We start from the raw sequence: 23,430 nt of genomic DNA, 5'->3' as shown, positions 1-23,430 counted from the left end.
ATCCACAAAGGTTTTTAAAAAACACATTTAAAGTTATAAAACATAACCGAGGCACTGAAAGGATTGAAAAATGGAGAGATAACACACTCAAGGATGGGATTATCAAAAAGATACAAAATTTCCCTAATTAATCCATTAAGCTTAATTAGATTCCAATCAAAATCTCATAAGGTTTTCCTAGAATTAAATAAGCTGATTTCCTTTTTTTTTTTTTAAAGCAAAGACCCAATAACAAAGTATATTTTTTAAAAAGAAGATTAAGGGGGAGGGCGGTTTAGGCCCTGGAGATACAAGATTTATCAGGAAGCTAAGATAATTAAGATTAAGACAATGTGCTACTGAGCAGGACGAGAGCAAAAGGGACAAGAGATCCTATAAACAAACATACTCTTTATGAATGAAAGCTCAACTGTGAAATTTTTTTAAAACTTATAGAAGAACTTTATGACTTCACCTCAAGGTAGGAAATAATTTTCTTAGAACACAAAATGTATAATCTGTGAAGGAAAAAAAATGACAAATTTGACTCCACATTTTTGAGTTTTTCTATAACCAAAAACATCACTAAAAAAAAGTTCAAAGATAATCAAACTAGGAGAAAATATCTGGAATACTTGAACATTGGAAATATCTGGAATATTGGCATCTAAAATATATTAGGAATTCCTACAAATCAATACAAAAATGATCAACAAGGCAATAAAAAAATAGCCAAAGATATAAAAAGCTGATTGATGTAACTGACGGTAAACATATAAAAGACACAAAAAGTTTGCTCAGTCTTAAATGCAAATAAAAGTAACACTGAATATTAACGCTCATCCATCAGATCTGCAAAAATTAAATAAAATAATGGGAGTGTAGAAGGGAAGAGGAAAGAGCTCCTCATACCACTGTTGGTAGATACGCAATTTGTTTCAGATTTTTTTTGGAATACAATCTGGTCATACTTTAAAAATTACAAATACACATACCCTATAACCCAGCAATCTCAAGGCCACTCACTAATATGTACTGAGCATCTGCTATGTGCCAGTGTGTAGTGAAAATTTAACCTTGTGTACACAAAGAGAGGACTGGTTTTGCCCTTGACTACTGAGAGGTGATCTCTATGCCCCTGGCATGTCCTGCATGATGGGAGTGTCTCTGGTCACCCAGTTTGGCTCTGGCCACAGGACAGTCTAACAGTGTGACCTGTGACAAGGTCTCTGGGGCACACAATATTACTTCTGGCCTCCAGAGGAACTAGCAATTAAAGATAAGCCTGACCTCCAGGCCCTCCTTGGAGACTGAAGTTCAGCCACACAGATAGTAGGTGGTCGAGCCCCAGTAAAATCTCTGGACACCAAAGGCTCGGGTGAGTTTCCCTTGGTTGGCAATACTCAGTGTGTACTGTCACACACTGCAACCAGGAGGAGGGAACACCATCTGTGACTCCATGGGAGCAGACAACTGGAAATGCCGCATTTGGACCCCTCCCGGACTCTGTACTGTAAGTCTCTCCCCTTGGCTGATTTTAATTTTTATCCTTTTTCTGTAATAAACTATAGCCATCAACATAACAGCTTTCAGTGAGTTCTGAGTCCTTTTAGTGAATAATCAAACCTGAGACGGTTTTGCAAACCCTTGAACTCGCAACTGTGTATCAGAAGTGAGGACAGTCTTATAGGGACCATTCCCTCAGATTTTGCAGCTTGGCTAACTCCATGTAGCCAGGAATAGTTTTTGGCCTTTGTGGAACTTACATCTGGTTTGAGGGTTGGGGGATAGGAAGAGAAGATAGATAGTAAGTAATAAATAAAGTATATAGATTTTAGAAGATAATAAGTGCAATGAGAGAAAAAAAAATGAGGCATAGGGGTATTCGAGTGTATAAAAATAAATGTATGTAACCGAGCAAGACCCTATGGGACCTTCCTGGGATAACCCCTCTTCCCTGGCCCCAAACCCTTTGCCTGTCTTTAGAAAAACTTTAGCTTCCTAGACCTTCCCCGAGTTCCAAAGAATAAATTTAATCAGAGAAATGAGAAAATGTAGAAGCAAAGGAAAACAGTCAAGCAAGACAAAATAATAATAGTTTAGCCATTAAACCAAGTCAAGGACCTTTAGTTCCTCCTTAAGGGCTATGGATAATATGCTGAGCCATATCCTTTGCGCTGTTTTGCCGATACTGAAACCCACACCAGGTGGAAGAAGTTAACTGTGTGCTGCCAAAAGCCTGTAGATCCTAGACTGGTTGGAACCAGAAGGCTGACAGGATTACCTCACCTCTAACCAATCAGAAAAATGTCTACAAGCTGATCATGCACCCCACACCCCTGCTCCCTTACTCTGTCTTTAAAAGCCTTTCCCTGAAGGAAACGGAAAGGGAAGTCCCTAAACCTTTGCTCTAAGTACAACTGTATGCTGAGTCTCATGAGTCCTTTTAAACATATGTGGTCTTGGGCTTCCCTGGTGGGGCAGCAGTTAAGAATCTGCCTGCCAATGCAGGGGACACGGATTCAAGCCCTGGTCCGGGGAGATCCCACATGCTGCGGAGCAACTAAGCCCGTGAGCCACAACTACTGAAGCCCAAGCGCCTAGAGCCCGTGCTCCATAACAAGAGAAGCCCCCACAATGAGAAGTCAGCACACCTAAATGAAGAGTAGTCCCCGCTCGCCGCAACTAGAGAAAGCCAGCGCACAGCAAAGAAGACCCAACGCAGCCAAAAATAAATAAATAAAATAGATACATTAAAAGAAAAAAAAGTGATCTTGGGGACCCTAAAACAACCAAACTGGAAATAGTCCAAATGCCCATGAACAGGGAAACAAGTTAATTAACTATACTACATCTGTACTATGTAATATAATGCCATCCATGAAAATAGATGAGTTTAATTTAAACCAGTTGTCTTGGAAGGCATTTCCACTATGCACTGTTGAGTGAGTAAAAGATTCCACATATGAACAAGGAATAAAATGTGGCAGGATACATCACATTGGGCTGTTAACACTGGAGTTATAGGGAGTGAGCACAATGCTTTTTAAAAAAGGAGAAAGGAAGAGGACAGGTAAAGCAAAAAAAAATTTTTAAAGACTAAAGAGGGCTTCCCTGGTGGCGCAGTGGTTGAGGGTCCGCCTGCCGATGCAGGGGACACGGGTTCATGCCCCGGTCAGGGAAGATCCCACATGCCACGGAGTGGCTGGGCCCATGAGCCATGGCCGCTAAGCCTGCGCGTCCAGAGCCTGTGCTCCGCAACGGGAGAGGCCACAACAGTGAGAGGCCCGTGTACCACACACACAAAAAAAAGACTAAAGAAAGGGAAAAATTTTATGTATAGATATAGCTAGCAAGTGAACAGAAGATCAATAGATCAGTGTAGAGGGAGGTGGCAGGAAAGGCTGGGAACAGCTGCTGGAAGTGACAGAGCAGTGGCCTCACACAGTGTGCTGGAACAGAGGTGGGTGAAAGGGACTTTTGCTTCCACAGTCCACATTTCGGCTGCTCACAGTGTTTGCTTACAGGACACATGCTGACCACTTAGCTGAAGCCCAGAATCTTCCTCCACTCACATAGGCTCAGAAGGGTTAAGTTTTGGCATCTATCAATCGTCACCCTGGCTGCCAAAGTCAAGTGTATCCTATATGCAGTACCACTGGAGGCCCTTGTGCTGCAGAACGTGTGGCATCTGCAAGACCCTGTCACCGAGGCCGTGTACGCTGACGTGATTCGCCTCCCTCGACCAGCCCAACCAGAGACTGGAGGTTGACATCCAGCACCAGGACCTCAGTGCCACTGCCTGAACCCTGCAGGAGTGGTGAGTGGGCAGCAAAGTGGTGCTGTCAGGCACTGAGGAGCAGGTGAGCCATGTAGCCACATCTCAGGAACCTGAGCAACACGTGACTGAGCTGAGGGAACCAACTCCTGGCACCAACCAGTGCCAGCCCAGCGAGAAAGCCTCAAAGGGCAAGGGGCTCTGAGGGAGCACCAAGATTTGGTCCAGGTCGAACTGAAGGGACTGTCATTTCTTCCCTGGGACTGTGGGACCCCAGCTATCTGCCTGCCCCTTAGGAGTCCTCAGAGAGCTTTCTTGTGCCCCTGACCAGTTGATAATCCTAGGTTCATGACCCTTCACACCTCCCTTCTTCTCTCCCCGACTCCCAAGGGAGGAGGCAAGTACATGGGTTTGTTTTTGTTTTTGTTTTTGCAGTATGCGGGCCTTCTTAACCACTGAGCCACCAGGGAAGTCCTGTACCTAACTTTCTTATGTGTCCCATTGTTCCCTCCTGCTCCCTGCCATGCTCTCTCCCCTATTTCTTTAGAAGCCAGCATCCGTCCCTGTTTATTATATGTCATTGAGTAGGCAGGGCTGCTATGTCCTCAGCATAACCCACACGTGTTCCTCCTCCCACCACCCCAGCCCTGCATACCTAACCCCCAGCTCTTACTCCCTGCCCCCAGGCTATTTGGGGAGCATCTGAAGAGCCACAAGGCTCCCACCTTTATTCCCATCCTGAGAGTTCTGGGAGCCAGCCTGCCTTTCTAGGAGTCATTGATGAAAGTCTAGGACACTTTCAACCCAGAATCCTGTCACACTGCTGTTGTTTCCTTTCCTCTTTCCTCACCTTGGGTCCTGGAATGCTACTGCTTTGATGACTCCATAGCCTAAGGGCAGCTGTTTCTTGGGCTGTTGTGAGATGGTTCATTCTTGGCCCTGACTATCTTAGAAAGCCTGATGGCAATCCTGGACGGATTTATACTTCCTTTTGTGAATTTGGTGGGGGAAGGGCAGGAGATATATTGTAATAAAAAGAGTATATATACATATATCTATATATAACATGACACAGAAATAAATCTGCAAGAGGTCTATCTACAAAAAAAAAAAAAGATTAATGTAAAGGAGGGTCACAAGACCCTTAGTTATATCATCTCATCCTTTTCCTTCTTCGGTGGTATAGCTGCATAATATAAGCTCTTAACTGTCTAAAAGCACATGAAGAGGGGGAAAAAAAGAAGGGAAATAAAGGCATGGCTAATAACAAAATAAAGATAGCCAATTCGTAAATAACTGAGATTTGCCTATAGTTAGACAAAGCAAATTCACATGTTGATTTTTATTCCATAGTCAGTCACTTAAGTTTTCATTTTACCCTCTCTGTTGTTACAAAATAAGCTGAGCTACCGACTATAGAAATTGTTATTTCCTTCTGGACACTAGATAGGTGAGACTCTCATTACAATTGTCACAATCTACCTCCCTCCCTTATTTACCCATACAAATACTTATATTAACAGAAGATGTCAGAACTGAAAGGGACCTCATATCAATAGGTATCAATTCCCCCTCTTTTATGAAGAGGAAACTAAGGTTCAGAGAGGTGAAAAGAGGCAGCATGCCAAAAAACACAACTCACATTAATAGGAGAGCTGAGACATGAACCCAATTTCCTAAGTCCAGACCCAATGAGTACTGTTTCCATTACATGATACAGCCCTGACAGTGTCACCCACTGAACCACCCCAATCGATAACGTGGCCATTCAATGGTTAGCAGCGTAAATAAGAAGAATCCCCAAACCTCTGGTTGTTTGCAGATGGTCGCCAGAGAACCATGATGACAAAGAGGATCATGGAGAACAGCAACCGCCAGATGGCATCATCCACCCAGAGCTCCCGCCAATCCTACCAAAAGGGGAAAAAACACATTTATATACATTATCTTAACCCTTTGTTCGCAAAGCCCTTTGCATAGAACAAGAACTACTTGTTTATTCATTCAACTTATATTTACTAAGGGCCTGCTATATATGCTAACAAGCACTGCGCCAAGCACAAAGTGAATGAACCTAATTTCTTCCCTTGTAGTGATTACCATTGTTAAAGAAAAGGCACTAACCAAACAGAGTGCTTGTCAATGCTTCATTACAGCTCTGAGAATCTTTAGGGAAGGGTTTTTATATAAGGTAAGAGAAAGTAACATCAGGTTGTTATTTTTTATAATTTTCATTTTCATTTATTTAGTTTTACCAAAACAGAGCCATAGCTGCCTCCAAAGAAATGCTACTGGCCATAGTCTTTGTGCTCAGATCTTAAGGACATGGTTTTTACTCAGATTAGCATTATTCACACATACTTAGTATTTAAGACTCTGGATTTCTTATTTGAGAATTTTTAGTTAAAGCAAAATTGGGTTATGGCAGACTGTAGTTATCACTTATAAAATTCTCTTGAACTACTAGTATATATAGTATATGACACATATAGAATACTCAAGAGGAGAGAAGCATACTAACCCTCAGAGTGGAGACCTAACCCTAAATTTTTTTTTTTTTTTTTGTGGTACGTGGGCCTCTCACTGTTGTGGCCTCTCCCGTTGAGGAGCACAGGCTCCGCGGCATGTGGGATCTTCCCAGACCGGGGCATGAACCCGTGTCCCCTGCATCCACAGGTGGACTCTCAACCACTGCGCCAGCAGGGAAGCCCTAACCCTAATTTTTTATAAGGTACAAACCTTACCACTGTCATCAACATCATTGTCTGTGTATAACAAACAGTACACTATTCCTAAATGCATGTGTTTGTTAACTCACCGACTGACAAGTCACTATCCTGAACTTCATGGTTGTCCAGATGATAAACACAATAGATGCTAAGAGGAAATATAAAACCTGGTCAGTATGAATGTTGGTTTACATCCCCAATTACATTCTCCAATTCTGGTTAAGTGGAATCCCCCACATCCCTAACCCCCAAACATCACCGTCACTTTCTGTTATTTTAACATATTTATTCAATACAAATTTACTTAATTACTCTATACAAGGCCCATGTACTCTTGTCAAACCTTTCTGTACTTAAAGAATAGTTTTGTTTACTATCTGGCTACTTCAGTAACCCTGAGAATTGGAAATGAAGTTATTGGAAACGTGGCTTTTCCCAGCAATATCAATAATACAATTTTTCCCCTTCCTTTATCCTTAGTATAGTAATGCTAATTTTTCTTTAGCTGGTCAGATGGGGGAAAAAAAGGCTGATAAAATGACTGCACGACAAACATAACTGTTGGTTCCAATCACAGGCCAGACTTCACTTTTCCTGCTACAAGGGCCAAAAGGCAGAAAATAAGCCTACTTTGGCTATGGTCTACCTAATGTCTATATTTTATGCATGCTTAGTAACATACGTAAAAGGAGTATAATGGCAATGTACCCTAACCTAAAATACTATAGCTATTTAATAAAACCAAGTAAGTATTAATGTCTTCTAAAAGGAATCTGAATGCTCTATGGCACTCAAGCTAACTTGCCTCAAGAAAAAGAATGGAGACAGGATATACTAACAGCTGAATTAATTTTCATCTATTATACTTAAACTAAATGGTTCTCAATCTTTTTTGAACCACAGACCCCTTGGAGAATGACAAAAGCTAAAGACCCCTTCCCCAAGTAAAATGCACAAAACTTTTCTATGTAATTTTACAGAGCACACCTATAACCTCTCAGGTTAAGAATCTCTGTTCTAAAAGGATCACATATAAACATCAGGAAGAAAGTCCCCAACTTACCTGCCACTGCCAAGATAAGTGTGTTGGTGAAATGTCGGTACAAAGAGAGTTTTACAATGTTCCTCCGAAGTTTTAATAGCTTCATTGTTTGAGTCAGGCTAATAAATATGTGTTTGAAGGTCAAGGAAATCAACATTCAGAAAAACCATAAGCTATTAAATTAATCCTCAAGTTTCTGAGGATCTGGGGTCATAATGATAGAGCTATGGATCCCAGAGGACTTACAGCTCTCTTATTCTCAATCTCACAAACACCCCAAGCTTCACCATGATTAATAAGAAAGTCTTCATTTTCAATGAGATACTGAAGAGAAGACAGAACCAGGATAAAATGAGAATGGAGAAAAATAAGAAGAAGAAAGAGGAAAATATTAAAAAGAGAAATAAAGACAGGAAGCAGCTTTCTAGAGAAACAAAAAGAAAAAGAAAGACAAATGGAAGAAAATGAAATGAAAATGAGTAACAGGTAAGGGAAGAGAAGTCAGCATTATCTTCTCTCTTCCTTTAAGGTAGGTAGCTCTGTTCTCACTGTCCCAGGTAATCCAGTCTAGGGTCATAAATACACTTGTGCCTACAACCTTCCAGAGTTCTACACTTAGACCCCTTGTGCCATATTAAGAGAACTGCCATCAGCTGCCAGATCAATCCTGAATTAAAAGGACAGTACAATTACAATTGGCTGAGTATTCCTGGCAGTTAGGCTCTAAAAGTAATGACTCTCCATTTTCAGAACATTATTCCCAAGGAGAAGTTACCACAGAAGACAGGAAGGGAATTGATGACTACTGAAGAGGATATCTGCTCTCATGTCTGACTTTCAGAATGAGCAGATACAAAAATGAATGAGGTGGAGCTTGGTCTGTGCTTTGACAAAGACTTATTAACAAGCTGCTACCTAAACACTGGGTTATCTCATTGTTTGGTCCAGTCCCACTTTCCTCTCTCCACTCCTCCTAATATTTATAGAGGTTCACAAAGCACACTTGAAAGATAGTGATCTGGAAAAGCTTGACCATTTGAAGCAAGAACACTTCAATTTCAAAGATTTTTGATATATGATAATCTACTCAAATCCATAAAATTATTATTTTGTTTACATTCAGCCATTTATAACAGTTTATCAAGACAATAATATTGCACATAGAAGCAAATACACAAAAAGCAACACAAATTTAAAAAAAAAAAAAAGGATAAAAGTCCCAAAAGCCAAATCCTTTATCCAATAGGCCAAGTCCCTAATAAACAGTATTTAATTTTAAGAAGAGAAAAAGATTACTTAAATAGAAATTTGTCTGTTATGTGCTGACTGACTTCACCTGCAAATGAATCAATATTTACTTCAAAGAGTGGAAGCCTTCAGACAATCCCAAGTCAGCTTTTGAACAGGGATATAAAACACTTACCCCATAAGGATTTAAATCTGCTAAACCTACATAGAATTTTAAGAGAGTCAAACAACCTTATGTAGTCCCCAAACCACATTTTAAGAATCAAAATCTTTTCATAATTTTCAAAGCATTTAATAATTCCTAGAGGCTGAAAGAAATGTCAGGAGCAGAGCGGCCAGTGATTCTAACGCTAAGTGGGGTGCACAAATAAGTCCAAAATTAAAGTGAAATGTTCATTAAAAAAAAAAAAGGAAAGCCACAAGCTTTTATCTTGTGCTCAGATCACAGTCACCAATTTCTGATGCAATTTTAAAAATTAAAACCAAAAAAACTGCTTACCTGAGGCCTCAGGTTGTTAGACTAAAAACACCCTAATCCCAGACTAAGGAGTAATCAACAAAACTGTTAAAAAAAAAAAAAAAATCTTTGCAGAAAGATCAATGGAAACCCATCTCCAAAAAGGAGAAAATGGACTGCCATCAAAGAATCCAATGAGAAGGATATCCACCAGCACAGGGCAGTGTCTAGGAAAGCCAAGGGGATAAAGGCCAAGGAAGCAAGATCAGTCTGGGCCTGCAGACAAAGAAAAAGAGGTGGTGAAAAAAGAGATGTCCAGAGAGGAACAGAGATGAAACCAGCACAAGATTCTGCATTTATATAAATCATCTGGAGTGGTTTTGCATTTGAACTGAAAGAAAACAAAAAGGTAGTAACATTTGGCACCTGCATCATTCTTCCCTTCTGACAAACCATCATGTATAATATACAGCTATAAGCATTTCACACAAATTGTTGATTACAATCTCAGTACAATGAAACGTGCTGCTAACTAATAAGTGTTTTTTAATACAGAGTTACAACGTGCTAATAGAGTTCTTAGCACCCTAAGATCGATGGTAAGAAGCGATCACACCAAAAACTTTATGGCAGTATAAGTTCCCATTCCATCCTATCATTTCCCATCATTTTGGTTTTGGCTATAAGTCCTAAAGACCCTTCTCATATTTAAAATTACTGCATCATTAATATACTAAGAATTATTGATTTCTGGAATTGTAATATACAATGTATTTTTCAAAATAAGATGTAAGGCAAGTATCTATCTCCAAAACTATGCTGCTTGCTTTCATAAAGTTTAAGACGCTATTTATTTAACCCTAACTACCCAATCACCAGGGCATTACTGAAAGGATATCCATAAAATAATACAGGCATCAACTGCTGAGAGGGCCAGGTTTACTATCAAAGCCAAGGGATAAGAAAAATACTACAGCAGCAGAAGAAAGAAAATGAAATTGACAGGTGGTTAAAGTTGCTGAAAGTCTAAGGAAATTACATACAGAGGACAGTGTGGTTTGAAAACCAAATTTGCATCCATAAAGTGTTTCATTTAAGGGGCAATTTGTTGCAAAACTTACTGAGCCCTGTTTAATTGAGAGAAAAGTTTACAGCATTTACCATCTTGAATCTAACAAGTTATTGCAGACAGAAATTTTTAAATAAATAGGAAAATAACTGGAGTGACCTAGGGAGGCCCACTTCTTCACATTAATCCAGCTCTAACATAAATTTCTTTATCACATATGTCTCAGTGCTTTGGTTTCCTTCCCTAACAAAAGGCATAATTATGTAATTGTAAATAATTATGTAAAGTATAGTCAGTTGAATTTTAAGAAAGCCTCTGAAATGCAAGTGCTGATTAAGCAAAGAGCACTGTCACTTTAAAACAAAAATCAGATTAACCAGCAAGTGCATGATTACAATGTTTGTCACTTACGCAAGAATGGAGCCAGCTGCTCCATTGCTGCTTCCCACTGGGGAACTAGTAAATAAGCAGTAATCTGGGGACAGGTGGGAAAGTGTTCATTCCCCATCACACATTAAATTTATGAAGCTCTAATAGATAGATTAAAAAGAAAAAATGAATTATACATACGTTTGGTAAACCACAGCCCAAAGGTGACTTAGAGGAAGTAGTAAAGAAGCCCACAGACATTTCCAATTAACCTCCTCAAGACAAAAACTATATATCTGAAATGACCACAAAAACTCTGATTAAGCAATACTGACCCCAGTAACTCTGAGGACCCCTTCCATGCCAGAGAACAAAAGATAAAGAGCTCCTGCTACCACAACCTTGTGAAGAGTGACTCCAAGGCGAGGCCTATAGAGGAAGCAAAGAAATGAGTACAAATGCAACAAACCCCGAGACAAGCTAAGTAACAAAAACTCATGTTGATTAACGCAGGCCAACAACTTAACAGATATAAGCCAGACATACTTGATTCAGCTGAGAAAAACTCAAACACACATATGGTCTTAAATCAAGACAGTGAACTCTAGAACTTGAGATCCGGTCCCTGGTTACTGCATTTTTAAAAAAACTTTTTATTACAGAGAATTCTGAAACATATTCAGTAGTATAATGAACCCCTATAAAACCATCATCCAGTCCCAAAAGCCATCTAATCCTGCCCCATGCACACCTCATCCACTGCCCATCCTCCCATACTATTCTGAAACAAATCCTAGATCTTACCTTTTATTTATATGTATTTCCGTATGTTTTTACACAGATATGGACTTTGAAAAAACATAACCACAATATCATTATCAAATCTAAAAATGTTAACAATTCCTTAATACAATCAAAATCTTATTGAAACTCATTAAATAGTCTGTTATCAAGCTCAAAATCCAGCAAAATGTGAAAAGTCTGAGTAGCTTCTGTGTCAAGGAGGAAAAATCTTAGATCCTTGATACTCAACGTACCCCTGAATCAGAATCTACGTTTTAACAAGATCCCCAGGTGATTCATCAGTGCATTACATTACGAGGTGCACTGCCTTAAATCATGTCTACCTAAGCCTTAGCAATATTTGTTCTTATATTTTGTTATATGCTAGAAAAACTGCAAATGAGCAGGAATTTATTTCCCCAATGGTGTTATCTTAGAAACCCAGAATACTGCCTGGCATACAGGAGGCAACCACATATGTTAAATGAATATATACATTTTAAAAGTGAGAACCCCCCATTCCCCTAATCCCATTTAAAGCAAAACTCCTTTAAATGAATGAATAAATTAAAAAAATTAAAGTCCCCCATTTCTTTAATTCTACTTAAAGCAAAACTCCTTGAATAACTGTCTATACCTAACTCCAATTCCTCTCCCCCTATTTAAGAGAGAATTCCCCTTATTCTCTCTTAAACTCACTCCAATCAAGCTTTTTGTCCTACCCCCTTCATCAAAGCTGTTCTCATTTAAGGTCGCTAATATCCTCCATGTAGTTAAATCCAGTGATCACTTCTCAATCCTCTTACTTGACACAATTAATCACTCCCCCCTTGAAACAGTGTTCAGCTTTGTCTTCCACTTCACTGGTCACTACTCAATTTCCTCTGTCCTAATTCTACTTCACCTCATTGACTTCTAAATAATAATAGTCCAAGGGCTCAGTCCTTTGACCTCTTCTCTGTATACACTCACTTCCTTGATGATCACATCCAGTCTTAATGGCTTTAAATAACAGCTACATCCTTATGACTCCCAAATTTATATCTCTGCCTTAATTTCTCCCTCCTACTTCCCTCATTTGGATATCTAACTGACCTTCTAATCCTGCCTCCACTCCAAACTTATTCCATTTAAGATCTTCCTGAACTCAGTAAACGTTAGTTCCATCCTTCCACTTGCTTAGATCAAAATAGTTGACATTATCCTTGATTCTAGATCAAAATAGTTGGCATCATCCTTGATTCCTTTTCTCTTTCACATCACACATTTTATCTACCTGCAAAGTCCACTGTATCTACCTTCAAAATATAAAAGAATCTGACCACATCTTAACATTTCTTCCCCTGGTGTACATATAGCTTCTTCACCAACTTGGATCTTTGCTTAACTGCCAAAGTGAAGCCTTCCTTGAGCACCATATTTACAAATGAAAGTTCCACCTCCTGCCTAGAACTCTATATGCTTTCCCTGCTTTATCTGCTCACTGACATATTAGATTTTTCATTCACGTATTTTTATTTTACTCACATATTTTTATCTGTGCACCAGTCTGTCCACAAATGTAAACTCCAAGTCTTTTGTTTTCTTGCTGTATCCCTAGGGCCTAGAATGTCTAATATATAGAAGGCACTCAAGAATGCTCTTCCCATTAAAAAAATATGACTTGCAAGAATACTTTGGAAGAGGAAAGTCACAATAAGTTTACTCTAAAAGTTTGACGTTTCAATGTCATTTGCTATACTGCAGGTTTTCCTGCAGATGCTCCTTAAATTCTAAGTAGTAAAATGAAACACTAATATTTTTCCAACTTTTACAAATCTACAATATTTCAGATACCTTTGATTTCAGAAATATTTCTTATATCGACTCTTTCAGAATTACACTGGAAACCTGCAACACTGTTTCAATTTAATCAGCATTTTAATTTGCTCTTCCATATAGGAAGTTAATACTTACTTGACTATGCCATATCCCAGACTAACTATGATGACCAGGGTTCGAGCCAGTGAGCGTTTAACTGCTGAAAGCAGCTCTGCAAGGATCAGGGCACCTTGGACTGTAAGAAAGAAAAAAGGAGGGAAAAATGCAGTATGTAAACTAGGTTTGGGAAAAGGCACAATTCTAGAACCAGAATGTAGATTTCTAACACTCTTCAGAATAAGCACTGATATTAGTCCTACTTAAAAAGAATACCTCTTCTGCGATGTTTACAAGTACAAGCTGATATCACTTAGTATCTTACTCATGTGGATAGCAATCTGGGTGTGCTCAATTTACCTTCCCTCTCCACCTCCCGCTTCACTAAAACCTCAGCAAAATACCTCAGCCTACTTCAACAATTTATAGCATCTAAGGAATATTCCTCCCAGTTAAAAAAACTGTGAAATATAGCTACCTATATGTAGGAGAGCACAAAACACAACACAGAATTTTCAACTCACTTTCACATCTATTATTTTCAAGCCATTTCAAAGACCAGGGAAAGATCTAATTAGTATATCTTGCAACAAGAATTATTAATAATTAAGTGGTCTGATGAGAGAGAACTGAAGCTATCACAAAAAAAAAACTTCAGGGCTTCCCTGGTGGCGCAGTGGTTGAGAGTCCACCTGCCGATGCAGGGGACGCAGGTTTGTGCCCCGGTCTGGGAAGATCCCACATGCCACGGAGCGGCTGCGCCCGTGGGCCGTGGCCGCTGGGCCTGCGCGTCCGGAGCCTGTGCTCCGCGGCGGGAGAGGCCACGGCAGTGAGAGGCCCACGTACCGCAAAAAAAAAACACTTCAGTACGAAACAATTTCTATCACTACCTGTTCACCTTACTAAACCATACATACCCTCCTATTTTCTTGGTATTACTATATTTTACCAACCCCGCCCCCCAACCCAGTATCTCTGAAATCAAGGTAGGTCTTACAATCAATGGCATCTTACAATTAAATTAGCAGTATTTACCTTCTTTCTTAGATGCATATAATAATGGTACCTTAAAAATCAACAGCAACTGAGATTCAATAATGATAATAATAGTCCCAAAGTGGCCACTACTGTAGTAACTTTTGTGAGTTTATTTCAATAAAATTACTCTTAAATAACTGAACCCACAATTTAAGAGATTAAAAACAAAGTCACAATCATAGTGATTCTGCTTAAGTTATTCTAATAATTAAGTAACTGCAAAGTTACAGCTACTTAATGACTGCTGACCTTAGGAAAATTGTCTTAAGTTTCACCTGCCAACCACTAACAAACTGGCAAACATTTTTTGGTCACATACCAGATTCTCCTTTGTATCGGATATTCTGAAATTCTGCATAGAAGACAGCTTTCTCAAGCATGCCCAGGAAGATGACAGCACCAATCCAAAACTGAATTCTCAGAAGATCTCTCCAATAGCAAGCAGACCATGCCAGCCACAGAACACCAAATAGGACATATACAATACACATCACCATGAAAAACTGTCATCCAAGTGGGTAAAAGAGAAAAAGAAGGATTAAGGCCAAGAGCCAATTTAGAATCAATACAGTGTCTTAACATAATGTAAAAAATATACATACTACACCTTCTATTTTAAAAATTATTTTATTTCTTTGAAGTTCAATACTAAGATGAAAAAACTGTCTCCTCTCGGGCAGAGAGAGACTACCTAAGAGTTTCCCTTAGAGAGTGACCACTCTTTTTATTAAAAGAGTTTTTTCAACTCACAATCTAAAATTATTTAAATGAAGACAATGAAAGGAAAAAAGGCACGGTAGGGTTAGGATACAGCTGAAGGCAAGGAAACACAACAGAGTGGGAAAACTATAAAAGCACAAGGAAAAAGAAAAAAACTCCACAAACAAAAGAAATCTGAAAACAGATTAAGGATGTTCTCAGACACACAGACTGAAAAGGAGAAAGTGTCATCATTTACTCATCCTAAATGGGATCAGAAACTATAGGGTTTTAAGAAGTACCCCATTTTGGATCCTAGAGAGGATGTGAGAGGTGAAATGACCTTTGAGGTACTTTCCAACTCTAAAATTCCACAAGTCACTGACTTCATTTTACAAATGAGAAAATGAGGCACAGGGGGGTTCACTGACACTTCCAAGATCACATTCTAGTAGGAAGTAAGTACAGAACTACAAGCAGTATTTTCGGAACTGTTCAGGAACAAGTCTTTAATACTGCCACAAAACATGGACAATCTTTCAAGCTAAACTCATTTAATGTTGAGGTTAAAGAATATAAGTTCACTTACAATCATCAATGGGTATTCTTCAAGCGTGAGGTATTCATAGGGACCTTTCACTTCAACAGTCACTGCCAAAACACAGTCCTCAGAATTAATGTAAAGAATGAAAAAAATTAAACAAGAACATTATCTGATATTTGTTTGATTAAATTAATGAAAACTCCATTGGGTAATTTACTTTTATCCATTTCAATCCTGGTGAATATTACATTTGTAAAGCACTCTGAAATTCATGAAGTGTTCTGATGGTTTGTGCTGTGTCCTGCACAGGCCTCAGCATGACTCTGCTCTAGTCAGTATCTTAGGTGGAAAAGCCCTCTGTTCCCATACTCACATCCTTTAAAGACTAAGTTGAATGTATTTCCTCCACAAAACCTGGTGAGCTGCCCAAGTGGAACTATTCCCCATCTCCTCTAAATTCCAAACATACTTCATGTATGCTTTTTCTTACATCACTAATATGCTTTGAAAAGTATTGGACTTCATTCCTTCATTCTGCTGCCCTCTTTGTTCTTTTCTCTCTCCTTACCTATATTTTCCTACTGCTTTCTTTCATTTTTACCTACTTTAACTTTATGTGACTTTCATAATTAATACATCATTTTCAGAAGGTGCTTAATAATAAGGAAGTGTTTAATGAAGAGAACAAATGACAGTAACAACAAGAATTTGAAAGATTTGCCTTCCTGAAGCAAACCTATAACTACTTTAAAACTGTAAGTGATAAAACTACTTGGATAAATTTTAAGTATGATTAATAAATAAACTGATTTATCTGAGAAGTGGTATCTATCACCAGAGAGAGACTATTCAACAAAAATTTCCTACTAATTTTTATCAAGCAAAAAGGACATACCATTATTAAAAGTAAATCAGGTCTAATACTTATATGAAGAAAAGGAGCATCCCATAATAGCAATCACAAAAATTTCATAGCTGAACTGGTTAGTAATCTAAGCCCTCTTAATTTAATAGAAGAGTAAATAAAATAATTAGTAAATATTTGTCAATTCTCTGTTGACTCTACAGCAGGGGTCAGCAAAATATAGCACATGGACCAAATCTGGCCATCTATTCCAAAGTTTTATTGGAAAATAGTCACATCCACCTACTTACATACTGTTGATGGCTACATTTACACCACAGTGGCAGAGCTGGGTAGTTGTAGCAGAGAGAACATTTACTATCTGGCACTTTAAGAAAAAGTTGGCTAATCCCTGCTCTATGCTAAAATATAACATACATTTACTGAGCACTTACCACGTGACACACACTATGGAAAATATAGGAGATGGAAAGATGTAGAGGATGTTTTCTGCCATCTAACGGATTACTATCTTCAGGGGACAGGGAGTTGGAAAGCAACAGAGAACTGTGCCCCTGAGCCAGACCCAGAAGGATGAGTGTGTATTTTCTATGATGAAGTAAAAAGCCATCCAGGTAGAGGACATTACATGAACGAAGACTGGTGTGAAAATGCATGATATATTTAAAGAACATGTAGTTTGAGACTCCATATGGTACCATACAGTAGCATTTTGACACAACGCAGCAAAAGGTAAAGTGGGACAATTTGTAGAGTTTGTAAGCCTTGCTGCAGAATTGGACATTTTATAGTAACAGGAAGATATCAAAGGTTTTAATGAAGGTAAGAAAGATGATAAAAGTGTTTTAGAGAGAGAATTTTAGGACTTTCACAAGGTGTAGTTAAGTTTTGAGTATCGTCTTTTTAGTTCCAAACAACAGATGGATAAAACAAAAACAAAAAAGAGAGGAAACAAAAAGGACATGAGCTCAAAAACAAGATAAACAGCTCCACGTATCAAAACTGAACAAAAACTCAGAACAGTGCATGAGGTTGAATCCATGGTCATGGTGGACTCTAGGCCCCAAAGTATGCTACAGTAGTTGAGCGTGCAGCTCCTGTGGGATCACTGAAATTAGTAGGAGTCTAAGATAAAGGGGAACCAGAGCCAGATTTGATGCATGAAGAGCCTGAAGTGGAGTGGAGCAAGGTTTCTTCTCCACCCTTTTCAAAGAAAGAAGGTACAAGGTAAATCTTGGCAAATGCTCCTTGAGACTATTACTCATTAGGAAGCCATGGGCCTAGATACAGGAGGATATACATATGTCTTGGGTCTAGAAACTGCCAGGCCACCTCTGGCTTGCCTAGATCTGCTATATTCCATATTACTATGGAGAATAAGACCCATCTCTGTCTTGGGAATTAAACATTCAATACAAGAATCCATAAAAAACAAAAGTTTAAAATTAAGTCAAATGAAATAAAGAATAACGACGAAAGTAGAAATCAATGAAATAGACAATGAAATAGGAAAATTAACAAAACCAGAAGCTGGTTCATTGGGATAAAAATATAGTAAAACAGAATTCTAGAAATATTTTAAAAGTTAAAAAGAGAAGTCACAAAAGCAATATTAAGAATAAAAAAAGATTTTTTTTTTGTAAAGTAGTATCATTACTAACTTTAGGCCAGCAAATTTGAAATCTTGAATGAAATGGACAATTTCTCAGTGGGAAAAAAAAGAAAAACCCTGATTCAAGGAAAAATAGAAAAACTAAAGCTAAAATACTTATTACTATTAAAGAAAATAAATCGGTTGTTGGGACTCTGCTGGTGGTCCAGTGGTAAAGAATCAACCTTCCAAAGCAGGGGATGTGGGTTCGATCCCTGGTTGGAGAACTAAGATCCCACATGCTGCGGGGCAACTAAGCCCTCGTGCCACAACTACTGAGCCTGCGTGCCTCAACTGGAGAGCCCAAGTGCCACAAACTACAGAGCTCATGCACTCTGGAGCCTGCACACCACAACTAGAGAGAAGCCCATGTGCCGCAACGAAAGATCCTGCGTGCTGCAACTAAAACCTGACACAGCCAAAAATAAAATAAAGAAAGAAAGAAAGAAAATATATCAGTTGTTTAAAATCCTCATGGCATGGGACTTCCCTGGTGGTCAAGTGGTTAAGACCCCGTGCTTCCACTGCAGGGCGATCCCTGGTCGGGAAACTAAGATCCTGCATGCCGCGCAGTGAGCCAAAAAAAACACCCAAAAAACCAAAAACCTTCATGAGGGAAAAAAAGAACATCAGGCCAAAACACTATCATAAGTGAGTTCTATCAAACATTCAAGGAATGGATAATTCTATCCTTACAAAAACTGCTCAACAGAATATAAAAACGGGACATTCTCTGATTCATTGTATGAAACTCGCATAACCTGGATGCCAAAACCCATAGAAGATGTACGAGAAATTAAAATCATAGGCCAATCTTACTTTGAACATATGACAAAAAACTCTAAATAAAATTCTGGAAAATAGAATCTGTGTGTGTGTGTGTGTGTGTGTGTGTGTGTGTGTGTGTGTGTGTGTGTGTGTGTGTGTGTGTGTGTGTGTGTGTGTGTGTGTGTGTGTGTGTATCAAGGCTAAATAGTGGCATCTCGGAAATTCAAGAATGGTTTAACATTAGAAAACCAGTTAATGCAATGCATCACATTAATAGATCAAATGAGGAAATCTATATGATCAATTTAATCAATACAGTTAAGCATTCCACAAAACTGAGTATTCATTCTCAATACTAAAAAAAGAAAAAAGAAAAAATTCACTTAGTAAACCAAGAATAGAAAGAAATATCCTGAACCAAATAAAGAATATTTTTTAAAAATCTACAGTAGGGCTTCCCTGGTGGTGCAGTGGTTGGGAGTCCACCTGCCAATGCAGGGGACACGGGTTTGAGCCCTGCTCAGGGAGGATCCCACATGCCGTGAAGCAACTAAGCCCACGCGCCACAGCTACTGAGCCTGCGCTCTAGAGCCCGGGAGCCACAACTACTGAGCCTGCGTGCTGCAACTACTGAAGCCCACGTGCCTAGAGCTCGTGTTCCGCAACATGAGAGGCCACGGCTACGAGAAGCCCACGCACTGTAACAAGAGTAACCCCCACTCACCGCAACTAGAGAAAGCCCACATGCAGCAACAAAGACCCAACGCAGCCAAAAAATAAATAAAATAAAAATCTTAAAAAAAAAAAAGACAATAAAAAATCTATAGTAAACATCATACTTAATGGTGAAATGTGCTAATATTGCCAATAAAGTCAGGAGCAAGAAAGGATGGCCACCATCATTGTTTCTATTCAACATTCTACTTGAGAAAGCAGGGGAGGGAAGAAAACTGTAAAAGAGAAGGAAGAAACAAAAAAAGAAACCACAGAAGATAAGACAATTAGTAAGTTATTGTAAAATTCTAGGTAAGAAATGATGAATCCCTAAACTGGGCGGCAAAAGTAGAAAGGAGAACACTAAGAAAAATTGAGACATTAAAAAATTATCCAAGTCAATTGATTTAAAAATTTCCAAGTTTTGACTTCATAACTAAGTTTTAACAAGTCTACTGAGAACATAATACTAATTGAAAATTTTAAAAGCAGGAGGATCAAATGAAGGAAAATGAAATCTAGTATCTATAATACATAATAAGAAAGCATACATGAAGTGCCTATCACATACATATTGAATGCAGAAAAATGTTAATTTCTCTCCCTCTATTTTTCTACTTGACAACATTTTTAATTTGTTATTCCCTCTTTATTTTTTTGGCTGCACTGCGTGGCTTGTGGGATTTTAGTTCCCTGACAAGGGATCGAACCTGTGCCCTCTGCAGTGGAAGCATGAAGTCCGGACCACTGGACAGCAATGGAATTCCCCTTATTATTACCTCTTTAAAGCAATTTTACACTACCCACCATGCGACACAGCTAGATAATAGTAATACAAATGATAAAAAGAAACAAAATGTACTTACTGGTAAAAAGATTACTTAGTGAATTTTCTTTTGATGATTCTTTGGAGGGTGAAATGCCAACATGTACAATAAAAATATATGGTGCATCTTGCCAAGTTTTCAAGGGCTCATGCATTACCTAGAGAAGAAAGAAGACATCAAATCTCCCAATCTTAAGAATTAAGAACACAGGTTGGCGGGAGGTGGGTGAGGAATTGGGAGATGGGGATTGACACATATACACTATTGATACTATGTATAAGACAGGTAACTAATGAGAACATACTGTATAGCACAGGGAACTCTATTTAATGCACTGTGGTGACCTAAATGGGAAGGAAATCCAAAAAAGAGGGGATATATGTATATGTATAGCTGATTCATTTTGCTGTACAGCAGAAACTAACAAAACATTGTAAAGCAACTATAATCCAATAAAAATTAATTTAAAAATTACAAAGTGGCAAAAAAAAAAACCCACAGGTTAATTACACAATATGAATATTTCGTTCCAGAATGTGCCCAGAAACTTGGTTGAGTCCTTCACTTTTACTCATTACAACAGTAGCCAAAACAAAACAAACAGGCCTACAGTGTATACAATAAAGTAGGTTAATTATAAATTACTAAAAGGCAGGACATCTTATATTTTGTTATACACAAAAATCTCATGTTTAACATTTTTCTTTTAACAAAGAAAACCTCAATTTAAATTCCTAAAATGAAACTCTACTTAAGCCATGCTAAGATGCTAGGTTATATTTTACACAGATATCCCAAACAAACTAAAGAAATTTAATTTAAATCACCTGGAAAAAATCACCCATGATGACATCGGTGAATTATAAACACCAGCTCCTGAATCTAATTCCCTTTGTTCAATGCCCTTCCCAAGACCACCACAATTTCTGCTAACAAGGTCTCACATTTATATCAAAAATTTAATCTTGGCTAGGCTATATGGAAAGCAAGAGTCACTGTCCCCCAAAGTCAAGAAAGTAGAATAAATAGCCTCCATGTTTATGGAACTGGTTACCTGATCCAAAGCCAGTTAGTCTGTGCACAGCCCTACCAAAAAGCCATCAAAGGATGTGTTGCCTTAAATGCTAGATGGACTATGGACCTTCACAAAAGCAAGACTAAAACAGAAAGACAAGGGAGATGAACATAGAAAAAGCTTGGCTGCTCCTTCCTCATGTCTGAAAGGAGGCACTACTACTTAGACTTGCAATTTATTACTTTCTGGTCTTAAAAGGAACTTTTATCCAGAGACCTCTGGGTAAGCTTCATTGATCTATGAAACCCCTCAAAGTGGATAATAGATTCTGCATTTTCCTAGGGAGCCACAGCTTTTCTCAAATGCTAAAATTATCCTACAACCCAAGAAAATTCTGAACAAGAGTTCAAAAATTATATTCCATGATACAAATTCAAAGTGTCAAAACAAAGCAGATTAAATGATTCTTCAGCTTTACATTTACTAGGTTATCTTAGTAACTTAAGGACATAAATGTCATGTTGAATCATACGTTGATTTACCTCTGCCTGATAGTCTCTTTCTGACAAAATGCAGGGGCACTTTGTAAGAAAACTGTACATATTCAAAGTTACAGGTAATCATGTCCTATTTATCCACTGAAGCTCTCCTGAACTTAACTGTTCATTAACCAGTAAAACTTTGGTATAATAAGCTGCTCTGCTATTAATTTTACGTATCTTAAAAATTACCTCTTACAAATCTCTAAGGGACTGATTCTCATATTCCAAGATTTGATAAAGTTTGCACTTAACTCTGAAATATAGATATTTTGACCCTGTAAAAATAATATTCATAGGCTAGGCACTCTGTTAAGCATGTAATATTTATTACTTTCTTTAATTCTCACAACAATCCTATCAGATACTATTACTAGCTCCTTCAATAGGTGAATGGATAAACAAACTGTGGTACATCCAGACAATGAAATATTATTCAGCACTAAAAAGAAATGAACTAGCAAGCCAGGAGAAGGCATGGAGAAACCTTAAATGCGTATTACTAAGTGAAAGACACCAATCTGAAAAGACTATATATGATTCCAACTATATGACATTCTGGAAGATGCAAAACTATAGAGACAGTAAAAAAAAAAAATCAGTGATTGCCAGGGGCTTGGGGATAGGGAGGGATGAATAACTGGAGCACAGGGGATTTTTAAGGCAATGAAACTATTCTGTATGATATTATAATGGTGTTTATCTGTCATTTTACACTTCTTAAAACCCAAAGAATGTACAACATAAAGAACTAACCCTAATGTAAACTAGACTTCGGTTGATAATGATGTGTCAATGATGGCTCATCAATTGTAGCAAGTGTACCACACTGGTGCAGGATGCTGATGGTGTGGGAGTGTGAGTGTGCATTTGTGGAGGTGGTATGCGGGAACTCTCTGTGTTTTTTGCTCAATTTTGTTGTGAACCTAAAACCGCTCCAAAAAATAAAACTTATTAATAAAAAAAAATTATAATAGTAAACATATCACATTATTCCTTAAATCAAACCAGAAAACTCAGTTAATCAAGATATTAAATCTTTTCTTAGGGGAAGGGACAGAGAGAGGCTCCTTCCTCTAAAAAACATGTTTTATCAGAGTTTTAATAAAAGTGGGTAGAGATACTGAACTTATTAGTATCCTTTAAATAGGATTATATTCTCTTAGGCTCAATTTCAGGAAGAATAATCAAAGGACAGATAATTCTTTGACTTCTTTTGACTATAAACAGAATAAATATTTCTAAATATTACTTGTGATATTCAACAGGGTTATCTTTTCAGCCAGCTTTAATCACTGGGAACAGGGCTCAAGCCCTGAGTAGAACTTAAAAGTATGCTATGCACAGAAGACCACTGAATAAAGCACAATTACAAACAGCCAATATGCATGTAAATGGA

General features: G+C 38.2%; 1 protein-coding gene and 1 pseudogene across 3 annotated transcripts in view; one reads left to right on the top strand and one right to left on the bottom strand.

The window, feature by feature from the left end:
* TMEM87A (transmembrane protein 87A) overlaps window positions 1–23,430 on the bottom strand; it is a 42,167-nt gene that overhangs the window by 7,416 nt on the left and 11,321 nt on the right. For 2 of the 3 annotated variants that reach the window (XM_030843032.2, XM_030843035.2), the window contains exons 7-15: window positions 20,517–20,634; window positions 15,698–15,759; window positions 14,729–14,912; window positions 13,411–13,510; window positions 11,007–11,100; window positions 9,441–9,509; window positions 7,550–7,658; window positions 6,576–6,634; window positions 5,564–5,667 (exon numbers count right to left, since the gene is read on the bottom strand). In XM_030843032.2, coding sequence (XP_030698892.1) covers window positions 5,564–5,667; window positions 6,576–6,634; window positions 7,550–7,658; window positions 9,441–9,509; window positions 11,007–11,100; window positions 13,411–13,510; window positions 14,729–14,912; window positions 15,698–15,759; window positions 20,517–20,634 — 899 coding nt within the window. Of the gene's footprint in view, window positions 1–5,563; window positions 5,668–6,575; window positions 6,635–7,549; window positions 7,661–9,440; window positions 9,510–11,006; window positions 11,101–13,410; window positions 13,511–14,728; window positions 14,913–15,697; window positions 15,760–20,516; window positions 20,635–23,430 lie in introns of those variants that run through there. The other variant, XR_009563015.1, reaches the window with a different exon arrangement.
* Window positions 1,439–3,995, top strand: LOC115845226 (COP9 signalosome complex subunit 7a pseudogene; annotated as a pseudogene).

The sequence above is a fragment of the Globicephala melas genome, chromosome 2 (genome assembly GCF_963455315.2).
Source record: "Globicephala melas chromosome 2, mGloMel1.2, whole genome shotgun sequence".
In the NCBI taxonomy this organism is placed as follows: Eukaryota; Metazoa; Chordata; class Mammalia; order Artiodactyla; family Delphinidae; genus Globicephala; species Globicephala melas.
The sequence above is the reverse complement of the archived record's forward strand: the minus strand, read 5'-3'. Positions and strand labels throughout refer to the sequence as shown.